General features: G+C 46.2%; 1 protein-coding gene across 1 annotated transcript; it reads left to right on the forward strand.

Moving 5' to 3' along the window:
• Window positions 1–292: 292 nt before the first annotated feature.
• LOC140395921 (uncharacterized) lies at window positions 293–18,322 on the forward strand. The gene is made up of 2 exons (XM_072483966.1): window positions 293–427; window positions 16,221–18,322. The coding sequence occupies exon 2, from the start codon at window positions 16,253–16,255 to the stop codon at window positions 17,612–17,614; it is 1,362 nt and encodes a 453-aa protein (XP_072340067.1). The 5' UTR covers window positions 293–427; window positions 16,221–16,252; the 3' UTR covers window positions 17,615–18,322.
• The last annotated feature ends 2,127 nt before the right edge of the window (window positions 18,323–20,449 follow it).

Below are 20,449 nucleotides of genomic sequence, written 5' to 3' on the forward strand. Positions count from 1 at the left end.
ACAGGAGAATCATGAGTAAACAGGGGAAGGTGTTTTAAATTTTATTGACCTGAGCTAGAGATAAAATAGGAACTCAAAAGTTTTCAATATTTGGGAAACTAGGTGTTCAAAGGAATATTTAAAGACAATGGAGCACTCAGATGAAAGAGATAAGGAGTTATTTATGAAAATATGTTTTCAGCTGTAGTTAGCTGTTGTAAAACGGTGTAGGTGGGGTGGGGTGAAGTTCAACTGAAAGCCAGCCCCTGTGTTTTGGAGTCTGTAGCAAAACTGTTAATGTGTGTTAATTGAAGAAAGAAACTCTGTTTTGGTGTGGAGAATATTTGTCTTGCGAAACTGGTTTCTTTTGAATCTCCCTTTGGAAAAAACACTTCGGCATAAATTTGTTCTGAAAAGTCACGGATAATACTCCAATTTCTCGGTTTGGGTACTATTTCTTGGATTTTATGGTTAAGAATCTATAATGGAGGTTGCCAAAATGATAGTTTTGTTGTGAATCTTTGATATTGCATTTTTGGGGGGTTATTTTGTAAAATTTCTTTCTAATTGTATATCTTTTATGCTTAAATTTGACCTTTTCTGTCTTTTAATAAACATTTTAATTCTTCACATTTTTAAAAGTTCTCACTGGAGACCTGTGATTTTGTGTTCAGTAGCTTTCCCTCTTCATTTCTACAATGCAAAAAATTACAATCAATTGCAAAAGATTTCAACCTGGGTTATGACTTGCTCAACATTAATATCGGTTGCAGTCGTAACATTATACTTTCCAAGATCTTGAAATTAAATGAATAACTTATACCTCTAATGGGATAATTACAAATTTATAGGCTCCTTTACTAAGCTTGTTTTTAGATCTCTAACTTTAACCCCTGAAGTAAACAGGAGTGTTCACCAGGTTCTCAAACCAGTCCCCCCTCAACTTCTCAAACCCGGTGCCCCCTCCCCCCATTATCTTACATTTAAAATTTCAATTCTTAAAACATGAATCATGAAATTAGAGTTTTACGCAACATGGTGGTCAAAGATAGAACTAGAACCAATCTTTAAACACTTCTATAATTTTTTATTTACAGGAATGCACATTACAAACATGCACCTCCGAACACAAGAACCCCTGTTTTAGTTTATTGCATTTATAGTACCACAAATAAATTCCCAGTTAATGCCAATCACTTGCACAAAATGAATGGCAATTATTATACAACTAACACCTTTTCCTACCTGGAAGCTGAGCAGAGGCAGTCAGGTGCACCTAAATAGAATCCATGGATCCTTTCCTACCTGGGCCATGCAGGGGCTGGTGGGAGTTTGGAGCACCGTAAATAGAGCTTGGGAATTGCTAGGAGCCCTGGTTCAATTATGGCCTTGGGTGACTGTGTCGTGTTTGCACGTTCTCCCTGTGTCTGCGTAGGTTTCCTCCGGGTGTTCCTGTTTCCTCCCACAGTCCAAAGATGTGCAGATTAGGTGGATTGGCAATGCTAAATGTTCCCTTCATGTCCAACGATGTACAGGTTAGGTGGAGTTCTGGGGATAGGGATCGGAGTGCAGCGTTTCTTGCTTTGGAGCTGAGCAGAGGCAGTCTGGTGCACAGCTATCTCAGCTGCTGAAGAAACGTGAGTGAAACAAACCAAATGTGACATCACAGGAAACCGGTTAGTTGATTGACCAGTTAGTGCTTGGTGTAAAGGATAGTGTATTTATAGGCAGCTTAAGACACAAGCTTTAAGGTAGATCTGTAAATATCAAGAACTAAAACTTAATCAAATTAATACAAAATAAAATAATTGAAATAAAATTGATAAAATATAGTAATTAAAATAAGTATCTAAACACATACCTGTCTTTTAAGAAACAAATAGCCTTTAGTTTTATTTCTGGGGACACTAGCATTTAATAATGTTAAGAACCCTGCTGATGTTAGATATGAGGGTATCCCAAACGCCAGAGCGCTAATTTGGAACACCGGTTCTTAAATTTGTACTTTGCAATTTGGCATAATGTGAGGAAAGATGTGCAAACCAGACTGACAATCTGCAGCTGGTTGAAATTTTAATTTTAGACTTTCTCCCTGCTATATTGTTTTTGTATGATTTTATCTTGTCATGTATCCTAATTATTGGGAGTGTTATCATTTGAGCACTATGCTGATTATCTTACCCTTAAGATTTTCAGGGACTTTTATTTGAGGTAACTGTGCCACATGCTAATTATCTGTCTTTTTCTCTTCTAATCCGTATCTTTATATAAGTAATACTGGTTGTATTATTTATTCATGATAGAATTGAATGGCGCCATTGCCAGGAGGTGGGTGGAAGGTCTAGGTCTTCATGGGTGGGTCCTAAATGCAGGAGGGACATTTGGTTCCCATTCCCTTGTTGGCTCTTTTCTTCTCCCTTCCAAGGAGTCTGTCTCCTGATGATAATGATGGTATGACTGGAGGGTTAACCTTGCGAGTCCTCATTTGTGTTGAGGAATATCCCCATAGAACTATTGTGGTAATGATTTTTTTGTATTTTTACTGTCGGGGTTTGTGTGATGTTGAATGAATCCTACAATGGTACAGACAAATATTTTATCAGAGAAAAGAACGTTTTGCGGATATTCTGTTGCCTCTGGTGCAGTTTGAGATGGGGGAGGTGCGATTTTGTGCAGGTCCGAATTCGGCACAAAAATCCCATCCTATTTTGTTTCTGGTGAGCTTTGCGATGGTAGTAGCTAATTTTAAACAATGTTCTTGGAACGTACGGGGAATTCATCATCCTATCAAAAGGATATCCTATCAAAAATCTGTGGGATTTTCCATTGGTAGGATCCTCCGCCCCGTCAGCAGCACACCCCACCCGCGCCTCTCCCGACAGCGTGGGGTGGCCCACAATGGGGAAACCCCATTGGCCGGCTGTGAGAATGGAGAATCCCGCTGCCTGCGGGGGCGCACTCCTCCGGAAAATGGGTCTGGCAGGATGGACAATTCCGCCCCTTGTTTTTTCTCAATGCACTAACTCTCTCATGACCCACAGGGACGACCCGATTGATCTCCCTGTGGGACACATGGAATACAAGCTCCCCCCCCTGATGGGCATGCCTATCAGCTGGGCCTTACGGAATTCATCCTTAAAAGCCGGCCTGGATTGGGACCGGCATGATCGATAGTCCTGGTTAGGACTTGAGTGCTGTACACGCATTATGGCCTTTTATTTTGGTTGGAAATAAACCTCCGTTTTGAATCACTTTTAGGATCTCCTGAGCTTTACTACTTCAGAAGGAGAAAGTTGACATAGCCTTGTTACAGAAGACTCATTTGGTTGACAAGGACACTTCAGAATTAAAGCGGGACTAGGTGGGGCACGATTTTTTGCCTCATTTCTGACTAGCAGCAGGGGAGCGGTAATTTGGTCAATAAAAAGGTGCCCTTTATGGTGGAGAAATGTGTGAAAGATTAGGGGGGTAGATATGTGATTATTAAGGGGCTTATATATGGAGAATCTGTCTTGATGATGAATGTGTATGGCCCTTCTAATCACTCCCCGGAATTTGTTACTGAAGTCTTTATGAACTATGTGGAGTTGGTTTCGACCAATTCGTTTGTGGGCGGAGACTTTAATTGTTATTTTAATCCCTTGATTGACACGCCCCTGTTAGCCAGAAATACCCCCGCTCTACAGGCAACAACATTGACGTCAATATGTGTGGAAATGAGATATCAAGACGCGTGGAGGACCTGACACACTAGGGAAAAGGAAGCTACATTTTTCTCAGCCCCTCATTCATGTCAAACTCGAATTAATTACTTCTTTGTTGCTTGGGCAATCTTACATCTGGCATCCTCCTGTTCTATGGGTAGTACTGTGATATCTGACTATGTTCCTGTCTTCTTTGAGTTTATGCTTAAGGGCTTACCCCCCCCCCCCCCCCCCCCCCGCACCCCCCCCCCCCCCCGCACCCGCACCCCCCCCCCCCCCCCTGCCATCTTGGTCATGGCATTTTGATGCGTCTCTGCTTCGGCATAGATCCTCTCCTACCTATTTTCAGAAAGAGTTTGAGCTTTTTTACTCATTCAGTTCCCTTTCTGGTGTGACCCCCTCTATTTTGTGGGAAACCTGTTTATGCTATGGGGTTGGTTATTTCTTTTACGATGAACAAAAGATGTTGAATGCTGGAAAGCTAGCATTGGCTGGATGCTCGATTGGCCCAAGTGGAGGAGGAGTGAAGGAGAAATCCTAGCGGTAATTGTTTAGAGAGGTTAACACACCTTGAGTGGCCCTTGATTCCCTGCTGATCCAGCGGGCTGAAAGGAACCTTAAATTTTTGAAACAAAGATTGTATGAATTTGGGAACAAGACAAGCAGCGAGCAGATACTTGGCTTTTTTGACCAAGAAGAGGGGTGATTCTCGGGGTAGTAAATTAATTAAAACTGAAGATATTAATAGGACATTTGGGGATTGTTATGCTGAACTGTATAGGTTGGGTCAGTCTGCGGATGCGTTGACATGTATGGAGCGCATCCTCTCTTCCCTCGAGCACCCTGTGCCTTCAGAGGATTAATGTTTGACCCTTAATGCTCATATCTCAAAAAGTGAGCATCATCAGGGCAAAGCTCCTGGGCCAGTATTATGACACCCTGGGCTACTACATGATCAATTCCAGCCCCACAGGCACCGGATTCCCAACACAAGTGAATTAACCAATAATTCATACAAAAATTCCAGAAATCTTTGGCCCTTGGCTGCCCAATAACTACAGTCACCAGGTTTGTAAGTTGATTAACAATTTCTTTTTATTTATAACAGAGATAAATATGAAGTAATTTCAGATGGATAACAAGCAAGCTAATCTACTGTCCCGCTCACCTTTAACTGCCCCACCGTCTACCTACACACCAGGACAATCACAGAGGGGTGGAAAGGGGTAAAAATAATAATTGTTACGGGCAAAGAAAATAAGAGTCCTTGCATCAGATGATGAGTTCTTTGCAGCAAGCATTCCTCCCAACACATGGTTGATCAAAGGCCATGGTTTAGAGTTGAAGATGATCTTCTTGTAGAGCCATTGGTTCAGTACTCACAAGCAGTAGGTTGTCTTCTGGAGAGACACTTTAGCTTTTATTAAACTAGGCCTTCAACTTGAAGGTTCATCTTCAGGTCTGTTTCTTCCTTGAGACCCTTTGTTTGACCTCAAACCCAGCTTCCAGCCCGTGGGTTGATTTCAATCCTTTAAAGTCTCCAGAGAATGAAATCCAGTTTTACTGGGAAGGGATAAGAACTCTTACACTGGATTTTTAGAGAGAATCAGAACCAATCACCACTGGTTACTGGGCAAATGCACAGCATTTCAAGCCAATTCATTGGCCGCCAGCCAAGTCAGTCAAAGCAAGTCATCACTGATCTTTCCTGCTGCTACAATCCTCTGCTCAAATTAAAGGCACAGGCCACATACAAGCCGCCTTGCCTTAAAGCCTATTAACCATTCATGCATCAAAATGCTAATTGCAAAAATAAAAGAAAGGGGAATACAGGGAACAAACAGGGTTTAATTAGGAGAACCCTTACGCCAGATAGTTTTGTGTGTGAGTTTTTCAGAGAATTTAAAGACCTGTTAATTGATCCATTAGATGGCATGTACTGTCATTCTTTCAAGATAGGTCTGCTGCCACCGACCTCCGGGAAGTGATTATTTCACTGATTTTGAACGCAGACAAGAACCCGGAGGAGTGTGCCTCCTATAGGCCAACCTTTCTTTTAAATGTTAATTCAAAAGTGCTGTCTAAGTTGTTGGCACGTCAGTTAGAGTGAATTCTTCTGATGATTATCCGGGAGGACCAGACTGGGTTTATAAAGGGACAGCACGGTAGCATAATGGCTAGAACTATGGCTTCACAGCACCAGGGTCCCAGATTCGATTCCCGGCTTGGGTCACTGTCTGCGCGGAGTCTGCACATTCTCCCCGTGTCTGCGTGGGTTTCCTCCCAAAAGTCCCAAAAGATGTGCTATTAGATAATTTGGACACTCTGAATTCTCCCTCTCTGTACCCGAATAGGCGCAGGATGTGGCGACTAGGAGCTTTTCACAGTAACTTCATTGCAGTGTTAATGTCAGCCTACTTATGACAATAAGGATTATTTTATAAAAAATAAAGGGGCGGTTTCCTAGCAATATCAGGAAGCTACTGAATATGATCCAAGTTTTCCACAAGTGGGCGTTGAATGGGTTAATGATCTCCTATGATGCAGAGAAAGCTTTTGAAATTACTTAATTTATACATTGTGGAGGTTTGGGCTAGGTGAGGAATATGTCAAGTGGATTTTGGAGTTGGACAAAAGGCCTTTGGCCACAGTGCTTACGAATGGTTACAGTTCTGGAAATATTGATCTTCAGAGAGGGACTAGGCATGGCTGCCCCGTTCTGTTCGCTTTGGCCATAGAGCTATTGGTAGACACTATTTGGGAGGATCCCTTGATATTTGGGTTGTGCTATGGAGGGAAGCAACACAAGATCACGCTTTATGCTGACGATGTGCTGCTGTTCGTGCTGAGGCCGGATGTTTCAGTTCTCCCTTTCATTTTTGGTTTAATGCCTTCTCCAGTAATAAGATTAACTTCACAAAATTGGAAGCTACCCCCGTAATTTCCCTTTTAGGTGATTTCCCTTTTAGATGGTCTCAATCGGGGTTCTCTTAACTGGGTGTTGTAATTACCCCCCTTTTTAAACAAGTGTATAGGGCAAATTTTCATCAGTTAATTGCATCAATTAGATGGGACCTGACACGTTGGTCCTTTCTGCCTCTATCATGGTTGGTGAGGATTGCTTTGATTAAGATGAATGTGTTGCCTAAATTTTTATATCCCTTGCAGATGTTGTTGATCTTGTTGTCTGCTAGAGTCCTGAAGGAAATTTATGGAATGATTAGCTCATTTATTTGGAATAAAAAGAAGCCTCGTCTAAGGTCTACCAAGCTGCAGCTCCAAGCTTCTAAGAGCAGGGGTGGGATTCTCCGACCCTCCGCCGGGTCGGAGAATCGCCAGGGGGCGGCATGAATCCCGCTCCCACTGGCCACCAAATTCTTTGGCACCGGAGATTTGGCGGGGGCGGGAATCGCGCCGGTCGGCCCCCCCCCCCCCCCCCCGGCGATTCTCCAGCCCGCGATGGGTCCAAGTCCCGCTGCTGTAATGCCGGTCCCGCCGGCATGAATTAAACCAGCTCCCTTACTGGTGGGACCAGGTGGTGCAAGCGGGCTGGGGGGTGGGGGTGGGGGGGCGATCTTGCCCCAGGAGGTGTCCCCACGGTGGCCTGGCCCGTGATTGGGGCCCACGATCCACGGGCGGGCCTGTGCCGTGGGGGCACTCTTTCCCCTCCGCGTCAGCCATAGCCGCCGCGATGGCTGACGCGGAGGTGACCCCACCCCCCGTGCATGCGCAGGGATGACGTCAGCAGCCGCCGACGCTCCCGTGCATGCGAGGACTTCCGCCGGCCGGCGGAGTCCCTTCGGCCCTGGCTGGCGTGGCGCCAAAGGCCTTTCACACCAGCCGGCGGGACGGCAACCACTTTGGCGTGGGCCTAGCCCCTAAAGGTGAGGGCCTGGCCCCTAAAGGTGCGGATCCGCACCTTTGGGGCGTCCCGACGCTGGAGTGGTTCACGCCACTCCATCCCGCCGGGACCCCCCGCCCCGCCGGGTAGGGGAGAATCCCGCCTCAGATCTGGGGGTCCCGAATATTAGACTGTACCAATTAGCCTTTAATCTCAGGTTTATAATAGACTAGGTTAGGAAGGTCTCTACCTCAATTTGGCTTGATATTGAAGCAGTCCAATCGGCTTTCCCCCCTCCAGGTCTTATAAGGACTTTAAGTCAGGTTCTGCTGAGAATATGGCTTAAACTAGAATAGAGCTTGATGGGAAAATGAAATGTCAAACAGAGTTTTTAGTCTAATGGAATTTCAAGGCATTTTGTTATCGCTTATGCTTTTGCGCTAGACAGTTTGCAGTAACAAAACATGGCCTTGGGAATCGTTTCTAATTCTACAGATAACTATATTTTAGCTGAGAGCCACAGAATGCTGTAATTCTCAGGCCTCCTCTAAGAGGGCTGTCCTTAGGAAGGAAACATTGTCATTTAATTATATATATGTAATTGTCTGCTGTATTAACTTCGACTTGCTACTGTAGACTCTTTGATGTACAGTGCTCAAGTCCCGGCCGTGAATAAACGTACGTTGAAGTAACTTGGTGTTCGATTGGTCATTTCATCCGGACTGAAGGGAAACTAATTCACATTTGGTAGCAGAGGATGGTTCTCACGGAGCCTTGCCAGGAGCAGACGGTGTAACTGACTGGTCGTGTCCGGAGGCGAAGGAGGGATCGGGCCCTCAAATGTGAGTACCCTTGTTACCACTTTGGTTTCCCCCTCCGCTGTACCCAGCGCGGCCTGGTCCTACTGTCTGTTTCTGGAGAGACTCTTACGAGATCAAGTCAGTCCGGCGAACCCGTTACAGACCGGGTTAGAGGCCCGGGAAGGGTTGGAGTCCCGTAGGAGGTTAGAGTCCTCTTCGAATCCCTGGGTTGGAATCCCATAAGAGGTTAGAGTCCTCTTCGAATCCCTGGGTTGGAGTCCTGTAAGAGGTTAGAGTCCTCTTCGAATCCCTGGGTTGGAGTCCCGTAAGAGGCTAGAGTCCTCTTCGAATCCCTGGGTTGGAGTCCCGTAAGAGGTTAGAGTCCTCTTCGGATTCTGGGTTAGAGGCCCATAAGAGTTTAGAGTCCTCTTCGAATTAGAAAGGTGCTTGGCTGTTGATGATCCTTCTGGTTGCTTGATACCTTCGCGATAAAAGGTTGCCCTTAAAACAAGCGATTGTCTCAACCAGTGTCTTGACTTGTTCGACACTCCGGGTTGACTATTGGCTACAGCGGAGAACGGATAGCTCCATCTAAATTATAGTACTTCTCACCAGGGGCGGATGACGCCTTAAACTCCACAATAAACAGGGTTTCACCGTTGCGTACCCTGTCGGAACACTCAAACAATTTCTTAAGTTTGTTAGTTATGTCTTTAATTCCCTGAGTCTGTCAGTCTGTTTAAGTCAGTCTGTCTTTGTAGTGATGTAGTGTTTTTGACTTTGAGTTTGAGTTTAGCTGAAGATTAGCTCTCTCTCTCTTTTCATGTTTCATTTCCAGACTTTGACCTTCTAAAAGTTACTTTTGAACAATTGCCTAAGCCTCCTGATTGGGTAACGGGGCAGGATAACCCCATTTAAATTCTTGATTGAATAAGCGATTTAGGATCGCTATCAAAATTAAGTAGGTAACCACGACTTCCAGGTGCGGCGATGACCAGCTGAGTCGCACGTTTCGGCAGCTCCCGGTGAAACGGACTTTTGGGCTCTTGATAGGAGCCCCAACGGCAATTTTGACGGCTAAAAACACTGTGCGGTAAACCAGAAGGGAATCCCCCCTGGATACGGATGAAAAAAGGAGGAGAAAGTGGCCGGATTGCAGTGGATCCTTTAGAACAGCGGCAAGGAAGGCAAGCAAAAACCAAGATAGCGTCGGAAGGTGGCAGTTTAACATGGGGCCCTGAACAACAAGAGTTCTTGAAATGCTGTGTGGAAGAGCTCAAAAAGGAAATGAAGAAAGAGCTGTTGGTCCCGATACTACAGGCGATCGAAGGGCTAAAGGAGGAACAAAAGACCCAGGAGCGGGAGCTTCGGGTCGTGAAGGCAAAGGCAGCCGAGAATGAGGACAACATACAGGGCCTGGTGGTGAAGACGGAGACGCATGAGGCACATCAGAAACGACGTGTGGAAAGGTTGGAGGCACTGGAGAACAACGCAAGGAGGAACAACCTGAGGATTCTTGGTCTTCCTGAAGGTGCGGAGGGAGCAGACGTCGGGGCATATGTGAGCACGATGCTGCACTCGTTAATGGGAACGGAGGCCCCGGCGGGTCCATTGGAGGTGGAGGGAGCATACCGAGTGATGGCGCGAGGACCGAGAGTAGGAGAAATTCCCAGAGCCATAGTGGTGAGATTCCTCCGTTTTAAGGATAGCGAAATGGTCCTTAGATAGGCAAAGAAAACTCGGAGCAGTAAATGGGAGAACGCGGTGATCCGCGTTTATCAAGACTGGAGTGCGGAGGTGGCGAGAAGGAGGGCGAGCTTTAATCGGGCCAAGGCGGTGCTTCATAAAAAGAAGATAAAATTTGGAATGCTGCAACCGGCAAGACTGTGGGTCACATATCGAGGGAGGCACCACTACTTTGAGACGGCGGATGAAGCGTGGACTTTTATTGTGGAAGAAAAACTGGAATGAGCGGGTTATTAAAAAGAACGTTTGAACAAAGTGGTGGGGCGAATGTGGGGGGCGAAGAGGGGGGTTAAAAAGGGGGGAAAGAGGAGTTTTATGTACTAATCCTGCGATGTGGTAACTTTTCTCTCTTCCACAGGTGGTGATGGGGGGAGGAGGGGAGGTGGAGGAGATGGGGCGTTGGCCATTGGGGGCGGGGCCAAGGGAGAAGCGCGGGCTTGGTTCCCGCGCTATGATAATCATGGCGGGAATAGAGAAGCAGGAAGGAGGGGGTGTCGCACGGTGCGAGCCGAGGTCACGGGGGGAAGCCGAGGTCGGCCAGAGTTTGCTGACTTCTGGGAGCAACATGGGGGGAGTAATTACGCTAGCGGGGGATCTAGCGGGGGGGTGGGAGGGGGGAATTATTGGGTTGCTGCTGCTGGGGAGAGGGGGGAGCTGGTATGGGAGGGGATGGGCGGGGGGGCACCGCCTGGGGGAGATACAGCTGCGTGGGAACCGGGTGAGGAGCTGGAAAAAGGGGATGGCTAATCGACAAGGGGGGGGGGTAGGAAGCCCCCCAACCCGGCTGATCACGTGGAACGTGAGAGGGCTGAACGGGCCGATAAAGAGGGCACGGGTACTCGCACACCTTAAGAAACTTAAGGCAGATGTGGTTATGTTACAGGAAACGCACCTGAAACTGATAGACCAGGTTAGGCTACGTAAAGGATGGGTGGGGCAGGTGTTCCATTCGGGGCTAGATGCGAAAAACAGGGGGGTGGCTATATTAGTGGGGAAGCGGGTAATGTTCGAGGCAAAGACTATAGTGGCGGATAACGGGGGCAGATACGTGATGGTGAGTGGCAAACTACAGGGGGAGACGGTGGTTTTGGTAAATGTATATGCCCCGAACTGGGATGATGCCAATTTTATGAGGCGGATGCTAGGACGCATTCCGGACCTAGAGATGGGAAAGCTGATATTGGGGGGAGATTTTTATATGGTGTTGGAACCAGGGCTGGATAGGTCGAAGTCCAGGACTGGAAGGAGGCCGGCAGCAGCCAAGGTACTTAAAGATTTTATGGAGCAGATGGGAGGTGTAGACCCGTGGAGATTTAGCAGACCTAGGAGTAAGGAGTTCTTGTCCTATGTCCATAAAGTCTACTCGCGAATAGACTTTTTTGTGCTGGGAAGGGCGTTGATCCCGAAGGTGAGGGGAATGGAGTATACGGCTATAGCCATTTCGGATCACGCTCCACACTGGGTAGACTTGGAGATAGGGGAGGAAACAGGAGGGCGCCCACCCTGGAGAATGGACATGGGTCTAATGGCAGATGAGGGGGTGTGTCTAAGGGTGAGGGGGTGCATTGAAAAGTACTTGGAACTCAATGGTAATGGGGAGGTCCAGGTGGGAGTGGTCTGGGAGGCGTTGAAGGCGGTGGTTAGAGGGGAGCTGATATCAATAAGGGCACATAAAGGGAAGCAGGAGAGTAAGGAACGGGAGCGGTTGCTGCAAGAACTTTTGAGGGTGGACAGACAATATGCGGAAGCACCGGAGGAGGGACTGTACAGGGAAAGGCAAAGGCTTCATGTAGAATTTGACTTGCTGACTACGGGCACTGCAGAGGCACAATGGAGGAAGGCACAGGGTGTACAGTACGAATATGGGGAGAAGGCGAGCAGGTTGCTGGCACACCAATTGAGGAAAAGGGGAGCAGCGAGGGAAATAGGGGGAGTGAGGGATGAGGAAGGAGAGATGGAGCGGGGAGCGGAGAGAGTGAATGGAGTGTTCAAGACATTTTATAAAAAATTATATGAAGCTCAACCCCTGGATGGGAGGGAGAGAATGATGGGCTTCTTGGATCGGCTGGAATTTCCCAAGGTGGAAGAGCAGGAAATGGTGGGACTTGGAGCACAGATCGAGGTAGAAGAAATGGTGAAAGGAATTAGGAGCATGCAGGCGGGAAAGGCCCCGGGACCGGATGGATTCCCAGTCGAATTCTATAGAAAATATGTGGACTTGCTCGCCCCGGTATTGACGAGGACCTTTAATGAGGCAAAGGAAAGGGGACAACTGCCCCCGACTATGTCTGAAGCAACGATATCGCTTCTCTTAAAGAAGGCAAAGGACCCGCTACAATGCGGGTCTTATAGACCTATTTCCCTCCTAAATGTAGATGCCAAGATCCTGGCCAAGGTAATGGCAATGAGAATAGAGGAATGTGTCCCGGGGGTGGTCCACGAGGACCAAACTGGGTTTGTGAAGGGGAGACAGCTGAACACGAATATACGGAGGCTGTTAGGGGTAATGATGATGGCCCCACCAGAGGGGGAAACGGAGATAGTAGTGGCGATGGATGCCGAGAAAGCATTTGATAGAGTGGAGTGGGATTATTTGTGGGAGGTGTTGAGGAGATTTGGTTTTGGAGAGGGGTATGTTAGATGGGTGCAGCTGTTGTATAGGGCCCCGATGGCGAGCGTGGTCACGAATGGATGAGGATCTGCATATTTTCGGCTCCATAGAGGGACAAGGCAGGGATGCCCTCTGTCCCCATTATTGTTTGCACTGGCGATTGAGCCCCTGGCGATAGCGTTGAGGGGTTCCAAGAAGTGGAGGGGAGTACTTAGAGGAGGAGAAGAACACCGGGTATCTTTGTATGCGGACGATTTGCTACTATACGTGGCAGACCCGGCGGAGGGGATGCCAGAAATAATGCGGATACTTGGGGAGTTTGGGGACTTTTCAGGGTATAAAGAACATGGGGAAAAGTGAGTTGTTTGTGGTGCATCCAGGGGAGCAGAGTAGAGAAATAGAGGACCTACCGTTGAGGAAGGTAACAAGGGACTTTCGTTACCTGGGGATCCAGATAGCCATGAATTGGGGCACATTGCATAGGTTAAATTTAACGCGGTTGGTGGAACAAATGGAGGAGGATTTCAAGAGATGGGATATGGTATCCCTGTCACTGGCAGGGAGGATGCAGGCGGTTAAGATGGTGGTCCTCCCGAGATTCCTCTTTGTGTTTCAGTGCCTCCCGGTGGTGATCACGAAGGCTTTTTTTAAAAGAATTGAAAAGAGCATCATGGGTTTTGTGTGGGCCGGGGAGACCCCGAGAGTGAGGAAGGGATTCTTACAGCGTAGCAGGGATAGGGGGGGGCTGGCACTACCGAGCCTAAGTGAGTATTATTGGGCCGCTAATATTTCAATGGTGAGTAAGTGGATGGGAGAGGAGGAAGGAGCGACGTGGAAGAGATTAGAGAGGGCGTCCTGTAGGGGGACTAGCCTACAGGCTATGGTGATAGCCCCATTGCCGTTCTCACCGAGGAACTACACCACAAGCCCGGTGGTGGTGGCTACACTGAAGATTTGGGGACAGTGGAGACGGCATAGGGGAAAGACTGGAGCCTTGGGGGGGTCCCCGATAAGAAACAACCATAGGTTTGCCCCGGGGGGAATGGATGGGGGATATGGAATGTGGCAAAGAGCAGGAATAACGCAACTGAAAGATCTGTTTGTGGATGGGAAGTTCGCGAGTCTGGGAGCGCTGACCGAGAAATATGGGTTGCCATATAATGCATTCAGGTATATGCAACTGAGGGCTTTTGCGAGGCAACAGGTGAGGGAATTCCCGCAGTTCCCGACACAAGAGGTGCAGGACAGAGTGATCTCAAAGACATGGGTGGGGGATGGTAAGGTGTCAGATATATATAGGGAAATGAGGGACGAAGGGGAGACTATGGTAGATGAACTAAAAGGGAAATGGGAAGAAGAGCTGGGGGAGGAGATCGAGGAGGAGCTGTGGGCAGATGCCCTAAGCAGGGTAAACTCGTCGTCCTCGTGTGCCAGGCTAAGCCTGATTCAGTTTAAGGTATTACACAGGGCGCATATGACTGGAGCACGGCTCAGTAAATTTTTTGGGGTGGAGGATAGGTGTGCGAGGTGCTCGAGAAGCCCAGCGAATCATACCCATATGTTTTGGTCATGCCCGGCACTACAGGGGTTTTGGATGGGGGTGACAAAGGTGCTTTCAAAAGTAGTGGGGGTCCGGGTCGAACCAAGCTGGGGGTTGGCTATATTTGGGGTTGCACAAGAGCCGGGAGTGCAGGAGGCGAGAGAGGCCGATGTTTTGGCCTTTACGTCCTTAGTAGCCCGGCGCAGGATATTGTTAATGTGGAAAGAAGCCAAGCCCCCGGGGGTGGAGACCTGGATAAATGACATGGCAGGGTTTATAAAGCTAGAGCGGATTAAGTTCGTTCTAAGGGGGTCGGCTCAAGGGTTCACCAGGCGGTGGCAACCGTTCGTCGAATACCTCGCAGAAAGATAGATGGAATGGAAAAAAGAAGGCAGCAGCAGCAGCCCAGGATCGGGGGGGGGGGGGGGTGAGGAGGAACCAGAAGGACTCTCAGGGTTGTTAATATATACTGTATAATATGTATAGGTCGTTGCTACAGATAATTATATATTGGACTGTTAAATTATATTTTTGGAGTGTGTTACTTGTGATAAGGCAGTTGCCAATTAGGGTTAGTTTTCATTTTTGTTATTTATTATTTATTCATTTTTTTTTGTTTGTTCATAAAATAGGTCATTGTTATTTGTGTTGTTATAATATTGTGTAAAGGAGGCACAATGTACTGTGTTGGTTGACCAAAAATTTTCAATAAAATATTTATTAAAAAAAAAAGTAGGTAACCACAAGGATAATCCGAGGATAGGAGACAATGGGTAATACTCTGGATAGCACCTCTGATAGTGGAAGCGCGCTTCAGACTCTTTGTGAACAGTATCCGGAACATTCTCAGCAGCTGCGGCAGTTGTCGGGGGAATTGCATAAGAATTTGGAAAAGGGGAAATGGCCCATGGGAGGATCAAAAGATTTGCCTACGGTTATAGAGGCACAGCAGATTATTTGGCAACGTAACCGTAGCTCCACGGCTAAGAAATTGATTGAGTTATGGCGGGAGTACCGAATGTGTTCACTTTGCAACTCATTGTGGTGCGCGAGCTACGAGTGATGTATTGCTCAAGACTTGGTGGCATCCAAGACTGCAGGACATAGCGCAAAACATTAGCAGTCGTTGCCTAGTATGTCAGCAGTATAATCCTGGAAAAGCAATACCCTGTGAAATGGGTAAAACCCTGCTACCGGAAGGTCCCTTTGAGACACTCCAGATGGATTACATTGAGTTGGAAAGCTGCCAATGTTATAAACATGTATTGGTTATTGTTGATGTATTTAGTAAATGGATAGAAGCTTACCCCACTGTAGATAACAAAGCTTCCACGGTAGTAAAAGTTTTGATGCGAGAAATTGTTCCTAGATTTGGGATTCCATATCGATTAAGCTCTGATAATGGACCTCATTTTGTGGGACAGTTCAATGAGGAATTTTGTACTCAGCTGGGAATAAAACAACAATTACATTGCGCATACCGACCCCAAGCAGCGGGAATGGTAGAAAGGGCTAATCAGACATTAAAAACAAAACTGGCAAAACTACAGGCAGAGACTGGAGCCACTTGGCTCAAATTATTGCCTATTGCCCTCTTCCAAATACGTGCAACCCCAGCTGGAAAGACGCGACTGAGTCCCGCCGAAATGTTATACGGAAAACCCTTGCGTACTCCTTGGGATCAAGGGAAACATAAGGAAGTACAGTTTCACCATATGACCACTGAAATGGCCAACTATGTGATAGCCTTGACTAAAGTACTAAAAGGCCTCCATTCATGGGTACGAGCTGCTTATGCAGTTCTGTCGCTATTAATCCGGGGGAGTATGTTCTGATTCATAATTGGGTTAGGAAAGGATTAGAACCCCGATGGGAAGGACCACACCAGGGCCTACTCACTACTCCCACTGCTGTAAAAGTGGAAGGCAGAAATGCCTGGATCCACATCCTCCATTGTAATGTTGTGAAAATGCAATAGAAAATAACCCTCTGTTTTGAGCCCTAGGTAATAACTCCGACATCACTTCAAGGATGAAGGCCACACTTATTATCGTAACCCTGCTGGGACTTTTGGAAACGGGAGGAGAGGCCAAGCAAAGAACCTGTGGCCCCAAGGGAAGACGGACTCATCACCTCTGTCGAGGAGACACCTTACAATGCACCAGTCAAGGCTCAGGAGAAGGACCTTGGAACGCGACCCCTGCGGACGGATGTTCGGCGTACGTACAACGATGCAATCGGACCATACTCATCAGTGGAGTGACTAAGGGCAACCTAGCTTGTCATCAGGTCAACTGTAAATGGGACTATAGCTGCAGAAACAAAAAAAAGACTTTACCCTTGGGATGCGTTGACCTGCAGAAAAAAAGGGAATTACATGTAAACACGTATCTGTATATGTCATATGTGTACGCAAAGGACATGAATGTTTCTGGTTGCTGGGTATGTACACATATCCCGACCCATGCTAAGGGAGGGATCCCCCTCAGACCTGTTCCGCTTAACCTGTCAGAAACAGTAGAATGGTATATTTACCAGAATGGTACTCGTCAATCCCCCAGGACTATAAGAATTGCATCTGTGGTAAGACACCCAGACGGCGGGGCAGCTCCTAGTTTATCGTTTCTCCCCATATCTCCAGGACCTTGGAAAGAGGAGGGCTATCCAATGAACACCTTTGAGATGTGCTACCAACTAAGTTATAACAGATCCCACCAGCCTCCGTTTCTTACCCTCACTAATACCACCTACATGGGAAGACCATTGGCAATAATATGTTTAGTAAGGAATGTGGTTAAAGGGACATTTGTAGGTGCTAGTCAATGCGAGCACAGATTTGTGGTGGCCAACATTTCCGAGGTCTATCCCGTATATACGTCTCCTCAGTTTTATGGGTGTACACTGGATGTCCTATACGCAAATGGGACAGGTACCTTCAAGTACTCTTTAATTGCTAAAGGGTTTGATGTGGACAAACTCACTTCGTACAATGGGACATACTTTATTTGTGGCCACAAGGCATATCCCTGGTTGCCAGAGAATTGGACGGGATCCTGTTATCTGGGGTATGTAGTCCCGTTTATACACCATCTCGCCAATTTAGGCGACCATTACCAAATGACGAAGCGACAAAAGAGAGCAATAACCGAAACGCAACGATACTTTGGGATCCTGCTTCCCCCTATTGCGGTGGCTCTTGCAATGAAGAAAATAAGGAAGATAGCAAAAATCCTGGAGGAGGTAGCAAACGACACCACTGAAGCATTGACTGAGATAAATAATGAAATGGTGGCAATAAGAACCATAGCCCTACAAAACCGAATGGCCTTCGATTACCTCTTTGCAAACAAAGGTGGGACTTGTGCCGTGATCGGTTCGGAACATCCCCAATAGTTCGGAGAACATCACCCACCTTGTGGATCATATCCGCAAAGAGGTTAAGAAACTGCATGAAACATCAAGGGATGTTAGATTGGTTATTTGCCAGATCATGGGGATCTTACCTGGTGCATGGATTAATAATCCTGGTAGTTGTAATACTTGTAATAATTATGCTTAGCTTCCTAATGAAATGTTTGTGTAAAAGTGTCAGTGCAGCAGTAATTTCTCAACAGTTAATGCAGCAACATGAGGTGCGGCTTGAAGAGTTAATGGATGTGAAAGAAAGTGCAGAGGAATGTAAGAAAATGATAGAAGTACAGATAGAATGGGAGAGACTGAGACGATTGGCTATGGATTAGAAGTTATCATGAAATGATAAAAGGGGGGAATGAGAATATGGCTTAAACTAGAATAGAGCTTGATGGGAAAATGAAATGACAAACAGAGTTTTTAGTCTGATGGAATTTCAAGGCATTTTGTTATCGCTCATGCTTTTGCGCTAGACAGTTTGCAGTAATAAAACACGGCCTTGCGAATTGTTTCTAATTCTACAGATAACTATATTTTAGCTGAGAGCCACAGAATGCTGTAATTCTCAGGCCTCCTCTAAGGGGGCTGTCCTTAGGAAGGAAACATTGTCATTTAATTATATATATGTAATTGTCTGCTGTATTAATTTCGACTTGCAACTGTAGACTCTTTGGTGTACAGTGCTTAAGTTCCGGCCGTGAATAAAACGTATGTTTGTTGAAGTAACTTGGTGTTCGATTGATCATTTCATCCGGACTGAAGGGAAACGAAAATTCACACTGTTAGGTGCAATAGTGCTATTATTATTAATACTCTTAGAGCCTGGAGGATGGTTCGTCAATTGGAAAGGAAATCTAGACTGACTTCCACTCTTTCTCCTATAAAGGGCTGCCTGACTTTCCACATAAGTCTTATGGGCCATGGAGTGGATACTTGGGAGAGATAGTGGCATTTGTTGGCTGCGAGATATATTGAGTCGTTCTTCCATGTCATCCTTTGAGCAGCTCTGCTAACAATTTGACAATCCGAGACACTCCTTTTTTTTAAGTATCTGCAATTTAGAGACTTTATCATCAACAAGTCAACTTTGCGTCTTGACTCTTCTATTTCCCCGATGGAAAGAATTCCTGAAACAGTTTATTAGCAGGTTTTGTGATACCGTGTGCTCTAGATCCTGTGTTAGTACATTGGGTACGTTCAGTCTTGGGAATGAGACTTGGCAACTCAAACTGATGAGGAGACATGGGGTAGTATCTGGGATTATGCCAATAATACTTTGGTATGGAATAGAATGAAGGAGTCTCAATTCAAGATACTGCCTGTTTGCATATCATTCCAAGTCTGAGGCACAGACTCACTGAGGGATCCTGCTATATCCCCGATGTGCCGAAAGTGCCTGGTCGTTGAGGGTGATTGTATACACTGCGTATGGATCTGTGTCAAGATTCAATCCTATTTGTCTGGTGTAGTTAAGGTGCTGGAGGGGATATTTGACAGAGCCTTAGAGTTTGATCCTTTATTGTTGACATTAATTTAAAAAAGCTGTATTACATCCTAACAATTGTGGGTCGTAAACATATCCTCTGCTTGTGGATTAGTGACAAGTATCCTTCAATTCAAAACTGATGTAAAGTAGTCATGGAATGTGTCCCAGTGGAATTCTTGACATCTGTAATCCTGCTCTTGCTAGGATTTCCATGAGCTATTTTGCAAGTCATGATCTCCCTATGCATTAAAGTGTTATCCTATCATGTTTATTTGGTCTTATCCTTTTTCCTCCCCATTTTTTGATTGACCCAGCCTATAACTAGAGGCACCAGTTCTTATCAACTGTTGTTCTGAATTTATCCTGTCTTTCTCTCATATCTGCAGAATTTCTTTTTCTGTACTGTACAGATTGTGCTTTGAAAAATGTGTTGCGTTTTCTCTAAAAAATTATAAAACTCTAATAAAAATATATATTAAGAAACCTCTCTTTGACCAAGCTTTTGGCCATCCTGTTAGCTATTTTGAATCTTACAGAATCACAGAATTGTTATTATGCAGAATGAGGCCATTTGGCTCATTATTTCTGCACTGAATCTCCAAATGTGCATTATGACTTAGTGCCATTCTCCTGCCTTTTCCTGTGCTATTATACTCTAAGCCCCAATAAGCTCTCACCTATCAATGACTTCCTACTCCAATCCAGCTGCTCCACCCCCTCTATTACAGTATATGGGGGTCGGTTAGCTCAGTTAGCCGGATGCCTAGTTGTAATGTGGAGTGACACCAACAGCGCAGGTTCAATTCCTGTACCGGCTGAGGTTATTCATGAAGGCTCCGCCTTCTTAACCTTGCCCTTCACCTAAGGTGTGGTGACCCTCAGGTTAAATCGCCACCAATCAGCTCTCAAAGGGGAGAGCAGCCTCTCTATACAGTATATATAATCCATCACATTTCTCCCTCTCTTTAGCTCTGAAGAGGTCATATGGACTCAAAAGTTTAACTCTCTTTCGCTCTCCACAAACCTGCTGGGTTTCCCCAGCATTTTCTGTTTTTGTCCCCCTATTAATAAAGTCCAGGATACTATATGATGTGTTAGGCAGGTTGGTTCGATGTGGACTGCACTCAATGCAGCGGTGTTAGAAACAGACCTCTAACACAGGAGAAGATCCAACACTGTTTTATTCAACTAGATGAACTGCTGTACATATTCAGCTGTGGGTTAACACTATACTGATCTGTCTAGTGACCTTGTAGTAGCCTGACCAGACTTACTAGCTACCGCATGATGTTTGTGCTCGCTAGCTCGTGGACTCTGACTGTCTCAGTAGC

The sequence above is a fragment of the Scyliorhinus torazame genome, chromosome 19 (assembly GCF_047496885.1).
Source record: "Scyliorhinus torazame isolate Kashiwa2021f chromosome 19, sScyTor2.1, whole genome shotgun sequence".
Lineage (NCBI taxonomy): Eukaryota > Metazoa > Chordata > Chondrichthyes > Carcharhiniformes > Scyliorhinidae > Scyliorhinus > Scyliorhinus torazame.

Excerpts from the sequence above, each read along its gene's own strand:
- LOC140395921 (XM_072483966.1), top strand. The coding sequence starts at position 16,253 with ATGAAGGCCACACTTATTATCGTAACCCTGCTGGGACTTTTGGAAACG.